Source organism: Dromaius novaehollandiae, chromosome 1 (assembly GCF_036370855.1).
Source record: "Dromaius novaehollandiae isolate bDroNov1 chromosome 1, bDroNov1.hap1, whole genome shotgun sequence".
NCBI classification, from domain to species: Eukaryota; Metazoa; Chordata; class Aves; order Casuariiformes; family Dromaiidae; genus Dromaius; species Dromaius novaehollandiae.
In genome coordinates, this window is record NC_088098.1 from 49054780 (window position 1) to 49072045 (window position 17266).

General features: G+C 35.2%; 1 protein-coding gene across 1 annotated transcript in view; it reads right to left on the bottom strand.

The window, feature by feature from the left end:
- Positions 1-17266, bottom strand: part of ANKS1B (ankyrin repeat and sterile alpha motif domain containing 1B) — a 434784-nt gene that overhangs the window by 335231 nt on the left and 82287 nt on the right. Inside the window, exon 8 of the mRNA XM_026123167.2 lies at positions 15821-15996. Coding sequence (XP_025978952.1) covers positions 15821-15996 — 176 coding nt within the window. The remainder of the gene's footprint in view (positions 1-15820; positions 15997-17266) is intronic.

Below are 17266 nucleotides of genomic sequence, written 5' to 3' on the forward strand. Positions count from 1 at the left end.
ACTGCTCTTATAATAGGAACTATATGATAGGACAAAAGTTTTTGGAAAATGAAAAAGCTATTAATTATTTATGAACTATCAGCCATAAGCTACAAAAGATGCCTTTTCTTCCATCTGTAAATGAATTATTACTTTTCAAGACAGGAAATAACTTTTCATTTGGTAAAAAATAACCATAAAAGAAAAAATAACTAAGCAACATAGAGTCATGTATTAACACAAAGGTTGGACTTGGCTAATGTATTTTTCACTGGAGGTAAAAGCTTATGAACTGAATGTGGTTATCTTTATACGAACAATATTTCATTTTTATATAACCTACTATTATGAAGATCATTTTAAATGTATATTTTAAATGCAAAGCAAAAGATATCTGAATCTATTTCAGTAGGTATCTTAACTATTTTCTAAACTCCTTTTAATTTTTTGATGCGGATGAAGAAATACATTACAGAAGATTTTCAAATGGTAGAAAATTTAAGAATTTAAACTGAAAATTTGCAGAAAATGGAGTATTAAGTGCTTTTAGTAATTATAATTTAACTATAATAAGCAGTATTAGTTAAGAGTGATGTAGTAGATGGAGTCTATAGTATTTCCATTTTTAAGGTATCTTGGGAAGTGTATACTGAGGGTTTTTCCAGCATAAAATTAACTGGATGAAGTATTAGCTGCTTGAAGCTGCAATGTTCTAAGCATTGTCTTGATTTATAAAAACACTTAAACATCCTTCTTTTCAGTCTGAACTTTTTAAAAATTTAGCATTTAATCTGAGCTAATTGTTTAGGCTCTGTCTTTAATCTATGGAAACAGTTCACAGGACAGCTTATCTACTGCATCCTAAGCTATGTGTTTGGGACAATTGAATTGCCTTCCAGATGTATTTTTCCTCCTTTTCAACAACAGCTCAGGCAGACAGCACAAGTATATAACATTAAGTAAAATGAACATGGTTGTTAAGCACTTGCCTAGCTTTGAGTAACCAATACTTATAAATCAGACCACTTGCATACTTAATATCAAGTGTTTGCTTTAAATGCTTTGGTAGTCCAAGGAAAAAGAACTTAGCATTTTGAAGGATAAAGTCCTGTGAGGTAATTCAACCCAGCAAGGATACAGAGAGTACAAGGACACAATGCAACAGAAATTAAGTATATTTCTAGGGATGCCTTTCTATCCCACAGGCACAGTAGATTTGACCTAAGTTAGTATGTAGGATGGGTATACAAAAATGTAGATGGTGCAAAAAGCATGAATTTGGCAACTTGTTTTGAGTCTTGAAGTTTAAGCACATGAATAGTTCCAATTAAGTTAATGGGATTTTTCATGTTAATCACAGGCTTATGTGTCTCCCTGAATCAAGGACTGAGTGTTTATATGCACGACTCATTCCAAAATGTGACTCACTACAAAACTCATGTACCAGTCAAAAAAGAAAAGACTGATAAGGAAGAGTATAAGATCCTGCAGAAAAACAAAATTAAGGGTTAATATTTTCAGAAGTATTAAATGGAAATAAAAGATTAAGCATATTTACCTTTGTGTGCAGGAAAAAACTGTAATTCAAAGTAAAGATTAGCATTTTTGGCTTTAAGTGTCACAGAAAAAAAAGAAAATCTGTTTGGAGAATAACTACAGAGGCATTTCTATTCAACATCACTATGCTATCTGAATGTTATCATATAACATTTGCAAAACTCAATGCAATATAATTGCAAAGCAAATCAGCTGTAAAACATGTATTTTCCTTTTTTTAAAGTTGTGAAAGAGAGGGTGGATAAGTGGGTGGCAGAATGACTGAACTTATAGAAAATGCATTATTTGTCATGAAATAGAGCAGAAGGAATAGAAATTGAAGTAGGGGAAAAATCAGGTGGTAAGTGAGTAGGCAGAAGTCACCACTTTATTACCCTCCTCCAGTGCATAGTCTTTTAGTTAGCATATGTATTCTCAGTAAAAGCATGTTACTGAAAGTGCAGTTATTATTCCATTAAGATGCTGTTGCCTTAATGAAGGACATAAGAGAAAATGATACCTGAATGGGCAAAGCCATTCTAATGAGAAACTATATACAGTGTTGAGTTAGTCATCTGAAGATGAAGGCTGGATAAGAGTGGGTAATCAAAAAGCCCTTGAAGAATGTCTGTACTAGGTTATCTCCAGATCCATCAGTAACAAATTGCTAGCAGTTTGCCATATTGTATTCTGAGTACTAAATACACTATAAAAACAATGCAATGGAATAACTGACAATCAATCATTTGAATGACACCTCTTGATATTTGGTCAGTGAATTAAAGAAGCTGAAGGTCTAGCTGGAAAAGATCAGTAATAAACCTTTTGACTCCAGTAAAACATGCAAGGGCTCAGACACTTCTACATGTATTAGAAAAAAGAGTTTCCCCACCACCACCACAACAGATGCAGAATAATATCAGCTGGGCAACAGCTTTCAGCACAACTTGACTTGAAAGAGGTCCCGCTAAATCCTGTCTTACATTCCTACTCTTTATTCACATGGCAGGTGGAAGGAGAATTCAGAATGGTCTTGGACTAGGAAGGCAAAAGTTTTGCTGTGCATGGTAGGAAAAAGTGCCAATGTGAAGTTCACGTACTGCAAGCTTTTCCTCCTGTTTTACGTAACCAAAAATAGTGATTTCACTGCAGTAATCTCAGTAACCGGGATTAACAAAAGATTTAGGACAGTTATTGCTCCTCCTGTGCTAGCACATCTCTACTGTTCTTTTTACCTGTGGTAGATTCAACACAGAATGGATAGGTCTGCCACTACAATTACACCTTTATTTTGTTTTCCATATTCTTGGATAGCTGAAGACCTAATACTTAAATTCTTTTTTCAGCCAGTGATCATATTGTCTTCAAGTGTTCTATAAAATACAGATAAACAAGTCTGTTAATAACATACCTTCATATATAACTCCTACGTAACACTATACTTCTTATGAAATATCTATGGCTAAGCCAGTGATCTGGTAAAATTATTGAGATTCCTCCAATAAAACACCATTTTGGACACAGACAAGGGCAGAGTAGTAAGTATTCCAATACAAGTAAGAAATCAACTATTAATAATTTAAAGAAATATCAGTATGGGAATAAAACATTATTACATTTTAACATGATTTTTGGCTAAGATTGGCAGGCAGTGCTGAGGCTACTTTGCAGGCTGTTAATAGATCATATTCCAGAGACACTGGGCAAAGCACCAATATCAATAGAAATAACAGCAGTCCTGTTAATAGAAACTGCTCATCTCAAGTAACAACTGAAACAAATAAAATTCAAGAGCCTTTTCTGAGATTTTCCCTCATGGCACTACAGTTGAAACTTATAATAAGTTTAAGAAGGACAGGTGCAAAGAGAAAAGAAAACAGATGATCAAAAATAGCACAAACCATTCAATACATATATGCCTCTGGAAAAGTAAAGAAACCAATGTAAAAACAGGGGTGTGCATGGTTAAAGATCTGGATTCTGGTTCTGATTCTGATTCTAATTTCAATTATAACAGTTATACCACTGAATTCAGCCAGGGGTTTCTGTATATAGGAAAGTTAGAGAAAAGCTAAGGGTTGCATTTACAGCACACTGTTGATCTGTATTAATTCCACAGGCAAGCATTTCTAATGTGCAGTAAATATCAGGTAGTTGTCCCTTAACTGTGAGTTACTTCTGATCCCATATTTTATTATTGTGTAAGAATCTGGTCCAATATATTTTTCTGCTATTCTTTTTCTACTCACTGAGCTTATTCACAGGGACTGAAAAATATTTGCCAATTGAATGCAATGAAACTCTGCCACAATTGGTCAATTAGTTCAAGACTTACGCACAAAAATACTTCTTTTTTCTGCGTGTCAACTATAAAATACATGGGCTTGCTGCCAGCAGATGGGAATAAAAATAACATTAAATAAGTAGTCAAAACACATCCAGCTGCCCAATGTTATTTCAACTACTAAACAATTAGAAAGAAAACATTCTTTTTGTATTATCTTATTGTTGGACATAATTTTGCCCTATGAACAACAGAATTTACTTGTATACTTCTCCCTCTTATTAAGAAGAAGAGGAAAATGAAGAAGAGAAACAGGGACTGCTGCAGCTAAGAGAGTGCCTACTAATTCAACTTCGAAAGAATCATAGAAGATGTTACAGTGAAATCTTACATTTCTATGCATTATTCTCTGCCTCTCCATGGATTATGTAGGGATTCACAGAGTTCTGCAGGATTACTAGGCTCTATCTTCTGTTTGCACTGTAAGGGGAAAACTTTTCCTGTATGCTTTTCCACTCATCACAGAGAACAGCTAAGACAGACATACCCATATGATTCTTACTCTTCTCATGAATTTTGATCAGATGTTGATCACCAGACTTTATTCATTTGCCAGTTCCAAGCTAAATGACTTTATTCTTACGTTAATAGACTAGACATTAAATCAGTGTTGACTTCAGGTATATACAAAAAAGACATTTAAGAATCTCACTATTTTTTTCTCTGTTTGTAGCCTGTTGTGTAGCTAGAGCACTAATTTATTTTAATGTCACTATGTGTTAAAACATACAAACTTGTACTGATAACTGCTGACAATAGAGATAGAGTTCTAGAAATGTTACATAAATACCTCTGTAACATGCAGAAAAATCAAAGCTAAGGAGTTCTAAAATTATCTGTTTCTTGCTTAGGACTGTAGGATAGAAAAGAGTACTTTTTAAAGCATTCCTTCTCTTTCTTTCCTTATTAACTCAGTTATCTTTCCCTTAGGGTGAACATCTACATATGACTGTGAAAAATAAATCTCCCACGTATTCAGACTCAGGTTCTTCACAAACTATTACAACTACTTTTTCAAAGAGAGCAAAAATATTTTTTTAGAAACTAAAATCTACTTGTAAATGAAACTTTAAAGAAGTTCTTTATACTTTTTATGAGTCTTATACATCGTTAGATATTCTATTGCTCAATTGTGATAACTCAAATGGATTATTAGAATACGACAAATATTTCCCAATATTAAATGCTAATACCTCCCATCTAGCAGAGGGACATCTGGGGCCTGATTAAATTGCCAACACAACAAGATTCAGTGTAGGTCCTCTGCTTAGTCTATAACTGCCACTCCAGAACGTCCTGACTTTGAAAGTCCTTCATCACATCTGCCAGCCCGATGTAGATGTCTCAGCTGCCTGCCAGAATGGCACTACATGTCTGTTTGCACAACCGAATTAAGGCCTTATGGTAGGATTCAGATACCTAATCATAGGCATCCAGTGTCATTTTAGACACCATAGGGTATCTGCTGGCCTTTAATCACTGCTCCAGAAGGCCTGACTGAGCCCATCTTAACCCTGTGCAAAAGACTCAGATACCCTGCATGTCTACAGTGACATGAGACATCTATGTTTAGGCAGCTGAGTCCCACTCTCAGAGTTTTGAGTATCCCCACTGGTGACACTCTGGTCAGTTAGAGGGAAATGGAACTTTAAGAGAACCATGGAAGATCATGATGGAAGGAACCTTTTGTTCTCTTCAAAGGGAGAAGCTGCAAATCTGATTTGAGAGGGGAAACAGGATAGAAACACTTGGCAGAATTCCATGACAGATTTTTAGGAGGCCTTCAGGGAAGAACAGGGCTTGAGGGAAACATCTCTGTTGACTGATGTTCTAGCAAAAGGAGAAATCATCAGTTCCCCTGCTGATCTGGTTTTGTAACGTTATGAAAAACAGGGAGTTGAGGTTAATATTGCCAAACCACCTGCCTGGTTGGAAATTACTTAGTATTATTTTCTGTTTATGTTTTTCAGAAGTGATTAAAAAATCCCAAATTAAGTAGGAGACTGTTGTTTCAAATGCACATCATGTTGCACAATATTGTATACTCATATGATGATGGGCACTAAAGGCATGGAAGAAATAGAAGAGCCAAGTGTTCTGTTATGTAAACCTGGCAACAGTGCCCACAATGGTGGATGCTACTCAGGCATGTTATGGGAGGAAAATGGCACAGATATGGATAAAAAGGAAGGTTCTCTTAAACATCAGATAACACAAAAAATAATATTTAAGTGAAGGTAAATATATACTTCATATTGGCAAAGTGATCTCAAGATCAGTTCTGCTAGAGTCCTCAGATCCTGGCTAATCCTGTTGAGATCAGTAGATTTTTCTGGTATTCATATGAGTATAATCAAATAGTGCAGCCTTCAAATTACACATACACTCATTACTACAACATATGATATTCTCTGAACCAATATGGTCTTTGTGAAAAAATGCAAAAAGCTACTGAGGTTAATTCAAGAAAACATAGCTGTCCAACAGGATTCTTGAGTAGATGAAGTGTTATTAGTCATTTGCAGAGCACTCTGAATTTACATATAGCTTTGTAGACATAAAGACAAACAAGCTCTTTGATCTGAAAAGCTTATAATATAATGACTTTACATGGAAAAAATGCTATACCCATATCCAAGATCCTTATGTAAAAGAGATTTAGCTAAGATGAAAGAGTCCAGAGCAGGGCAAGTGAAGTGGTTGGTAGCCTGGTAAGATTAGCATACAAAATAAACTTGCAAATGGTAGGATTACTTAGTCAGGAAATGACAAGCTTTAAGAAAGAATAAGCCTGAAGTATTTGAAGTTAAGGAGGGTGTATGAACACTATTTGTTCTTTTCTATTCTGTCATATTTTACTATTAAGAATAAATGCAAGCATAAATGCATCAAATGAAAGAAAATGCCCATATATACTTCACATGCTCTGCAAAACATAGTAATACAGAGGTCATTGAGGTAAATCATGTGGCAGATTGAAGCAAAGGGATTAGATACATTTATGATTCACCAGTGCAAGACAGAAGACATAATAGCATCCAGAGAGATTCATTTGTCTGTAAGCTATTTTTCTGCAAGTATCTGATAGTCAAGGAATTTGCCACACACACACATAATTCGACAGACTGGCTAAATATTGCAGAAAATCATTCTAGTGGAAAAGAAGTAGGTACTTCTTAATGGATATTAGATGAACCACTGGTTTGGCCAGTGTCTCCCTATAGTTATACTTCACTCCACCATACTAAGTGGCATCATGTTTCAGAATTTTATATTTTTAAGTGCTGACTGTGTCATACAGTATGTCCATACAGCACATTGCAGGACTATGCAGCAATAGTTCTACCAGAAACCTCAGCAGCAGGGAGCTGCAGGCTAATTCACTTGGCTGTGAAGAGTGATACTAGGCAAGTAATTGTATGTAGAGTTCTACATTGCTGCAGTTAGAATGCCTCTAATACAGAAATCTTTACCACTGCGTATTTGAAACATATCATAACCTACAGATACAGACAATAATGTAAGTAGTCATTTTAATAATTACCAACCACAGGTTAGAAAAGGATACCTTAGAAACTTCTGAACTTCACTTGGCTGGATAAACTGCCCAACAGAAGAGGCAATAATTTGTGTGAAGTTGGTAGGTTTTTCTTTATTTCTTTGTAATAACTACCTCATATTTAGATAGAATTCAGAAACAGTTTTTTAAGTAATTTATAGCACGTATTCAATTTCATATTTAACAGCAAAAACTGTGGATGTTTGGTACTGAATTCCAGGTTGTAAATGTCTAATAAAAGAAAATATAGCAACAGTTCTTCTCAGTGGGAAATACCGCTGTGCGCATTACAAACCAGGACTACCAGATGGTTTTTAGTTGGGTGGCAGCTTTAAAAACAATTTTTAAAGTTATGTAATCTTATCTTCAGAGGGTGGGTAAACCCTTGCAACATGGGAATCTTTTTAAAAAGTAGAATTCATATTTTTTTGGGAGAGATGGCCTTCATATCTTTATTTCCAACGTAAGTAAGAGTCAGCATTTTCTTGTAAAATGAGATTCATAATTAAAGTGGATGTAAGAGTTAAAGAACAACAATGATTCTTGCATAACATGATTCTTACAAAGTCAAAACTTGGCAACATATAAATTATCTATCAATGTCATTAAAGGGCAATTAAGTAAAGCAACAATATTCCAAATACTGAACTGCAGCATAATTTCAAAAATCCATCATAAGTACCAGCAAAATGCAAAAACACAGCAATATAATATAATATAATATAATATAATATAATATAATATAATATAATATAATATAATATATATCTGCATGCTTGTTTCCATGCAGTCCCAAAAAATCAGGCCTAACTGTCTTACTATTTCTTAACTAATATGTAACCAGCACTGTTCTTGAATTCTCATTATCTTCAGCCATTGTATGTATTTCTGGCTTGCTCATCAGCATTGTCACACAAAATTTTGTCTTATATCTCAATAATGGATATGCACAAAGTGTGTATTATTTTTAAAGAATACAACTTTTGATTCAAGATAGCTGTCACTTTCTTCCAGCATACTTGGTCACTCTTAGCCTTTATTATATTTCAGTCCAGCCATTATTTATTCAAATATTAGGTTAAATAATCAATATCATTGGTTCTTAGAATCCTGTTACCAAATTGTTTGCCACCATATCCTTTAACAATAAATTCCACTGATTATTACTTCATAAAATTAAAAATCATTCCTTTTATTCATTTTGTATGTGTAGGTTTTTAACAAAATTGTTCTTTGAATTACAGAAAAAAATGAATATGAATAATTAACTTTAAAGTACCATGCATATTCTTAGCAATCTTATTTCAAAACCAGTTCTATCCATTGAAATATCTCCTTAGATATAAACTGAAAACAATCATATTTTTATTGCCTTTATATACCCTCATCTGTTTGATTTTTTGAGCTAAAAGTGAATCTTCTCCTTGAATATGTATGGTCAATGTTTTCAGTCATGTTAATATAAGAATTTTTAAAGTATAATTTTTCCATTCTCTCTTAATATACATAAGTATCAACTTGGCTTTTTGGATGACAGAAGTAAGCAGAAATTGACATTTATATGCCAGTGATGAAACCCAAATCTTTTTCTCGAGACTGTACAGAACCTTTCTTAGTGTTTAAATTTAAATTACTGCTGCCAGCCTGTATTATGTATTATATAACAACATTAAATTTAATCAGATATACTGCTGCCATTTCTGTGAAATCCTTCTATAGTGCAGTCCTCATAATCCTACATGTTTTTACTATCTTCAAATTTATTTTGTAAGCAAAAAAATGGGAGCACCTTATTATTTTCTTATTCAGGTTTCCTAGTATTTATTCCAGGTAACTAATAGATTCCTTTAATATATGACTCTGCTGTTAACAGCACAAAACTGCTTTGGTCTTCTTAAATCTAAACTCATGTTACACATCCAAAGACAGTAAGGTACTTGCACTTGCAAATCCATCATGTAGTTTATGCATTATGCTTCTGAACACAACAGCATAAATGTAAAAGCAAAAAATTGCAAGTAAATATCTTCTTCACAAAATTAAATGGACTGATCTGGAGAAAATACTTTCATCTGCAGCCTCAATTTCATTAAGTGTATATGGTAGATTGTTATTATGTTAAAATCAGTGTTAGTTCTACTATTCACATGACTTTTCCAAAACTATGGAAAATATTTATTGTTGCTCAAGCTAAAAAGAACGTGACACTTTTCAGTTTCATTCTTAATTGAGAATTGTAGATACAGAATAACCTTGTGAACACAGAATAAGACAAACCTCTTTTAAGAGTCAATATTTTTCTTAAATATAGTCATTAAATTAAAATATCAAATTTATGACAGGGAAAGATTGAGATGCACTGCATCCAATATGCTGAAGTTGTATATATGTGTGTATATATATATATATCTGGGAGTGTAGAAGCTCATATGAACAAATTTTTGTTTTGCAATCACAGTCTGTCCAAATCAAATGAAAAGCAGCATATCATTCAGCGGTGTTCATAGGAATTTTTTTTTAGGTGGACAAAAAAAGCCATACTTGTCCTTTCTGCTTTTTCTCATTCACAAACATAATGAGAAAACACATTGTTATAAATGCAGCATATTTCTGTTTTTAATATTATGTTCAGAGTAATTTGTTCTTACATGAAAACATACACAGGAATATCAAACCTAACAAGAAACCTGTAATGATATTAGTTATTACTCTAAGAATAGAGGAATCTAAATTAAAACAATTTACTTGCTGGAGCTCTTGAAGATTCCTAACAACATGCACTTTGACATTCTTCTGTTTGTTTTCCTGACACACTTGATTCTTCTGGATCCCTGGTTTGCAAGTTACACCCATTTAAGATTTCTTACCTGCTCTTGAACTTGCACAGATTGCTGGAATACGCACTTGACCTGTAACCTTTAAGCTATAAACTACTTCTAAATTTGGCCCTGAGATTTTAGTTTGTAGTTTAAATGTATGCTATGATGTTCAGTGAATTTTCTTCTTAAAAGAATTACAGACTTTTAAGCACTTTTCTCTATCGACCTTGTTAACAATCTATGACTTTAACATAGCAATGAAAAAAGTTGGAAAACTCTTATATAAAAGATGGCTGCTTTTGTTCTTGAAATTACTGAGCCAGACTGCCATCTATTGGAAAATAAATATTTTTAAAAACCATACTTTTTTTGAAAACTGAAACTACAAAAGGTTATTGTCAAAGGCTGATTTTGCTAGCAATCATGCTTAAAATGGCTTAATTTTTAAAAAAGAATGCCTGTTATCTAGACTGTTAGAATCAAAGATTTTCCCTACATCTTTTTCCATCTCAAATTTTACCAAACATGGTTTGAAGCACAGCACACAGCACCTTTTCCCACTTGCTAAACAGTAAGATCTCAGTTATGTGGAGGGACAATTTATGCATTTAGCAGGCATAGTAAAACCATAATATGTCACCACTGAACAATAAATGGGTATAAAGTTCTCCCAGCTTGCCTGTGATGCTGTCAGGGCTTTCCGGTCTTTACATACATAGGGGAATTAAAGAGTTATTGAGACACAATGGTCAAAATGAAAAAGAAGAAAAATGTGCAGAAGGGCATTGAGAGTAAAAATCTATGAATCCACACATCAACTGCATTCAGTGTACAAGCCACCTTTGAGAAAGTTGGGGAGTTCCAACTAAAATGATGCCTAAGTATATGAATGCCTTTTCAGAGCTCTCTCTGAAATGACATAACAAGCCACATTCCCAGTTTATCTTCAGTCAGGCCTTTAATTTTGTGGAGAGTGAAGAGAGAGTTGTTGTCTGATAACTCATATTATACATGTTTTACTGACCAATAAGGATAGATTAACAGATCATGGAAATAATATTTTACATGACAGCACATCAGGCGTATATTAGAAGAAAGCCAGAGCTGCAAAACCAACCACTGAAAATTTTTAAGTTTCCAGTGCAGCTTTAACTTGACTCTCTTTAGCGTATTCATTACAAGGAGCTCTTCAATTAAATGATCAAGTAACTTTTTCTCATCTCACTCTGCATTATCCAACAAACAAGTGTTCACAGTTGATCCTCTTCATTAATTGTCCTCCTCATTCAAGAAGCTAACACAGTCTGCTCTTCCAGAACCCAAAATTTTATCCAGATTTACCTTTCAGCTTCTGGAATGGAAGTGTGCTGTGGGGACATTTTTACTCATCTCTTCATCTGCTCCTGTTCACATTTACATTGCGATGTCTATTCTTACCCTCCTTATTCGTACTTACTGTTCCACTGTCCCCTCCCCCCGTCAGTTGTCCAACCTTTCCAGCCCTCAAGCTCCTGCCCTTCAGTCTTCCTATTCGATTCTTCCATGTCCCACGGAAACTTAGAGCCAATACAAAGCTGAAAAGTAAGTTGGAATTAAGGTGTCTAACCCCAAATTTTTGATCCAAAAAAAGTCTCTTTCAGAAGTCACCTAACCTCAGAGCTGTGCAAACTCTATGTCCTGTCTGACTTTAAGATTCTGTAAGCACATAAAGCTCTGGTTTTGTTAACGCCTCATAGTCTTTATAAGCTGATCAGCTTGGACACTTCTCCCACCTAACCCCAAATAGGATCAATAAAATGTCCATTCTTCAATCTATCATGACATATTAGGCATGTTCTCATCATAACAACATATTCATCAACATTACTCATTTTGAAGGCCAGGATAAATATCACACAACTGATCAAGAGAAAGATTACACAATAAAATGTGTAGTGTTTTCCGTGCAAAATGCGATGAAAAGCTTTTCTTGAAGGCCGAAGGAAGTTCATTAGTGCAAAACATATCGGTACCACTTGCTGAGTGGTTGGATGAGTAATTCCTGAAATGGAAGACTGGATTCAATTCTTTCCTTGACCTAAGGAAGTTTGAAACCACATCTCCTTCAAAAGAAAAAGTGGTGCTCTGTAGGTTCTGCACCACTGAGCAACAAGCAGTGCAAGACAACTGACCAAAGACAGGAAAGGAATAGAATTTACTAGTGAATAGGGGGTCATAAGTCTTGCTCTCAGGATTGCTTTAGTATTTTTCCAGTCATTGTAAAATACATAAAGAATCCTGGAAGGGATCAACAGGTTGGTGCTTAAGGCCTTTTATTTGGGAGACTAAGTGTGATGTTAAAACCCTCCCTTATGCCATGGAGAGAACTGAACACCACATTTCCACTTGCCAGGTAAAGTCTTTCACTGACAAGTTACTACACAAAAAGGTGGGCATCCCCACTACCCTTATGCTAAACAAAAACAGTAAGCCCTGCTCTTTCAAAGAACAGAGATTAGCACTCAGATTCAGGAGAGAATGATAGACTTTGGATCCTAAATTGGTGGACATTCCTTTCTGCAGTCCTGAATCTATCTAAACCTTCTCTAGCCAGAAGTGTCATAGGTGATTTGGCCCACTTCAATAGAAACAGTTGTTAAAAAACATTTCCAGACACACCTGCTTCCTGCTGCTTTCCCTTCCATATGACCATGCTAGGCTCAGGGGGCAGCTCCAGCTTCTCCTTTCTCCATCTGATCAGGTTTCGATCCACAAGTTACTACTATTCCCCATTGAAGTTCCCCAATCTTGGCCTGCTAATTTTCTGAAGAATAGCATGATGCAAAGGCAGGGAAAAAGATATCTCCTGGTAGCCAGCTCCTTTGGAGACTGTCCCTGGGAGTCACAAAGTGTCATGACTTGGGTTTTGGGACCTGTCCTGGTCACCTGAACTATACACATAGTTGAAAAGTCTGCACTGGTCCTGGTCTCTGGAACTGAAATTTGTGCAGGAAATGGCATCATCTGACATGTTACCAACAGGGGCCTGACTTCTGCACCTGCTTAGAGTATTTGTTGGCAAGTTGGCACAGTCAGGATGAATGTTAGAGGAGCAGCTGCTGAACTGAAGCTTAAGCAAGTGTGCTAGCTTGTACAGGGACACCTAGTGCAGTTCTCCCCCATATGCTGTCTCTGGCATCTGCAGCCGCAATGAATGTGAACTGAATGAATGCAGTTAACAGGGGACATCCCACTGCTCTACTGAGATAATTTATGGAAGCTTCCCAGTGAGGTGAAACCTAAAGTCAAAAAAAAGTTGTAAGAATCTTTCTCCTTTCTGATACAGATCCAGGAATCTATTTCTCACCCTCCATATCTATATGTCTCCACTTACTTCTTTCTCCCTGTATCTCTGTGTTCTTATACATAAACACTCATTTAACTTTCTTCAGTCCTGACTCTACCCTTTCACTTCTTCCACCACCATGCTCATTTGTCCTGCCCTGAGGATATTTTGGCAGCATTCACCATTGCACCCATTTTCAGAGCTAAACATATCTCTTCCTGGTTACTCTTGGATGGCTCCCTACAGCATGTGTGGGTTTTCAGATCATCCATACACTGTACAGCAAGTCTACACACCCAAAGGAAGGCAGCACTTCCCCAAAACTGGGAGACATCACTTCAAAACTGGGAACAACTTTCTGTTTGGCTATTAGGCAGCCAGGAAGCAACTGAGCAGACTGAGTGACCTTAAAATACTTTAAAAACATGAAATGGATCTTTTAGATGAAACAGGATAATCACAAATTACAGCAAAGAGTCCTTTTCATATAGGCCTGTATAGTTTGGTCTATGTTAGGAGAAAATGAGCTCTGCTTTGCATCTTGACTTCATGTTGGAAGTGTACACCAGCACCCTGACTCTAGTTCCCTTGAAAGGGAAGATGGATGCAGTAGTGGGAAACAGCCAAAACATGCTTTAAATTGTCCCAGTCTGGGTAATTACAAGAACAGAACTATGGAGTTCACCATGGCAGGTATCTGTCATGCAATATAATCATGAACTGTGGTGCTACAGACCCTGTCCTGTATATCTTGAAATTAAGTGATTCTTAACTCCAAGATATACTCTACTTTATCAAATGATTCTATCAAAATAATATTGCAACCTATTAAAATGTAATGAAGTACACCATTATGATTTGTCTGTATGTGCCTTTAGATGTACTGAGTCTGTTAACATTCCCAAAATACTTTTAAAATTTTTTCTTATGTGAGATCAAGCCATGTAGTCTAAATTTTAAAATACAGTTTTTCTTAGGATTAAGCTGGGGGAAGGAAAAAACAGGCTTTTCCCTCAAAATTGTTAGTAATAAGCTACCATTTTTGAAGATTTTTTTTCACCTCTAGGTCAATACACAGATGAATGCAATCTCGGCAAATATACTTGCCTAATTTACCTTTGTATTTGCCTGCTGCATGTAAATTACAGATTTAGTGTCTGAACACTTCCTATTCTCATTCGGTTTAATTTAGGGCTGTAAAAATTTCAGTCAGACTAGACAGGATTAATGGATTGCACTTTCTGCAAAATAGAGGCTGAGCAGATTTAAATAGCAGTTAGTACCTAAATACAGGAAGACACTAGAAAGACCTGTAAAAATGCTTAAATGAAATCAGTATCTTGTGCAGACTGACTTTGACATGAGTTATGTATCTAATCACTCAAGCATCTAGAAGGATTTTACAAAAATATTTACTGTACTTTTGGGCACCTATCCATCTTCGTAAATCTCATCGTGTCTACATATATTGTAATAAATCTTCTAGCAAATAAAATTCCTTAACTTGTTACATTTTTCCCCCCCACATATGAGAGCATAATTGTTCTTAACGTGTAAAAAAACAAATTGAAAGTTGCCACTTTGCATTTTCTCCCTCTTCTATGCTTTATAACCTGGGCAATCCTATTTACTTTACCTACTGAAGAAGAGAGAATTCAATTTTTTTAAAATGTGCCTTGTTATCCTGGAATGAAAAAAATGAATTCTACAGCACTTTATTCACAAGAATAGTATGTCAAGTCAAATGTTCAGCTGTAGTTGAAAATTGCTGAAGTATCACAACCACCACAATTTCCAGTATCACACATTCAGCCTTTAATAACATTAGCCTATTGCAAAAGACATATAAGAATAAAATGTGTATGAATCATAACTGAAGATGCTTGGCTTCTTATTTGTTTGAGTGCTTCTCGTCTAATTCTGCAAGCATTTAGTTTCAGGTATAGTAGTTTGCAGACTGATTTCAATCATTTCTCATAAAACCCTCCCCAGCACCCTCCATGCTCAAAAGGACAATGAGTCTGAACTTTTGCTCGCATTAGTGGTGCCATCAAAGCCATTCTTAATTCTGGTAAGTAATACCTTTGTAAATTAAGGGAAATAATAAATTCTAAATTTGTAATGAGAACATGCCATATTGTTTTTCACTGTTACATTATTAGACTTATATTATCCTTCCTGATTATTTCTTTCTTGACTATGCAGGAAGTAAAGCAAATAAAAATGAATATATTTTCTTTATATCTCATCTTACTTACTACATTAAGCTTGGTTTGGCTTCCACTGGTCACAAATTCTTCCTCTGATACTTTACTAAAATTGTCCAGATAGTGGTCTGATATTGTATGAGACAGATCTTCAAAAGAGTATTCCTTTTCTTGGCACAATTTGATTTCATCTAGGAGCTTTGATAATTCTCCAGTCACAGCTTCACCTTTAAAAACAGACAAACAATTAGATAATAATTAGAATACCGGGGTAATTTGTGCCCAGAAAGGAAATGCATATTCTTTAAAATTCTGTGGAGTATTTCTTATACTCTATATATTATCATCTCAGCTGTGAACTTCATGCCCAAGTCCCAAAAAAGTAAAATGTAATGGTATCTCATGCTAGAAAGGGAACCACTGGAGATAATTTACATGCTCCTGCACTCCCCTGTACCATATATTTAGTAAGGATAGAATACAATATATACTTACTCGTTCTGTTTTCTAACCCTGAAAAGTGGCTAAAAATAACAACTATCTGAGAATGTAAAGATTAATCCAAGAATAAGAAGGTTTATATAAACATGTAAGACTAGTGTTCCTTACTCTGCACTGGGTTCTTTTTTGTTGCTGTGAGCAAATAAGATGTTATATAGTTTCCATAAACTGTAAGTAGGTTGGAACTGAGTTTCTGAGAATGCAAAACTGTTCCATCAATGGGAAGGAGTTTAATTCTTGCTCACTTTCCCTGGACTAAATTTCCTGGAACTGTGGCAGGATATACTGGGCAAAACCCACAAGTCTAAAATATACCTCCCTACAGCAGTCTGTTAGAAACACACGTTTGGCGAGTTCTGGATTGTATTTCAAATTTCTCTTTCATTTATCAGATACCTTTAGCTAAGCAATCCAGCAAAATGATAAAAAACAAACAGACTTTATATTTATACACTAACTGAGGGCCAATATTAGCAATATAACTGGTAGTAATAAGTATTAGAATTACCTTGTGTGTTAACTTTTCTGCAGATAGCCCTCTGCCAGCAGTGAGACCTCCATGGAATAAACACCTACTTGTTATGAAAACCTGCAGTAGGCTCTGATATTCTACTGCATGTGGATCATACAGCTACCTTCAGTAATAACAGTGAGCGTGTCAGCGAACACTAAGTTTTTCCAGGTGTAAATAAGGAACCTCTTCTCTTGCCTAGGCTTCCAAGAGTCATATTGTTGGATATGATATAATCCCAATACAATACAGAGATTATTCCATTTTATTCCATCCTTGGAAATAAAATGCTGAAAAGAATGACAGAGTGAGCACATTCAGCTCAGCATACATAAAATGCACACACGTACATTCATGTAACTAAAGACGTACCAGATAAGATGGCATCTGCTTAGTTTAGAGCTCTCTTTGTGTCCTTTTTCTTCATAGCCATTTTTTCATAGCCTTTTATGCTAGGTAAGCATAAATGACATAATTTATTCTAA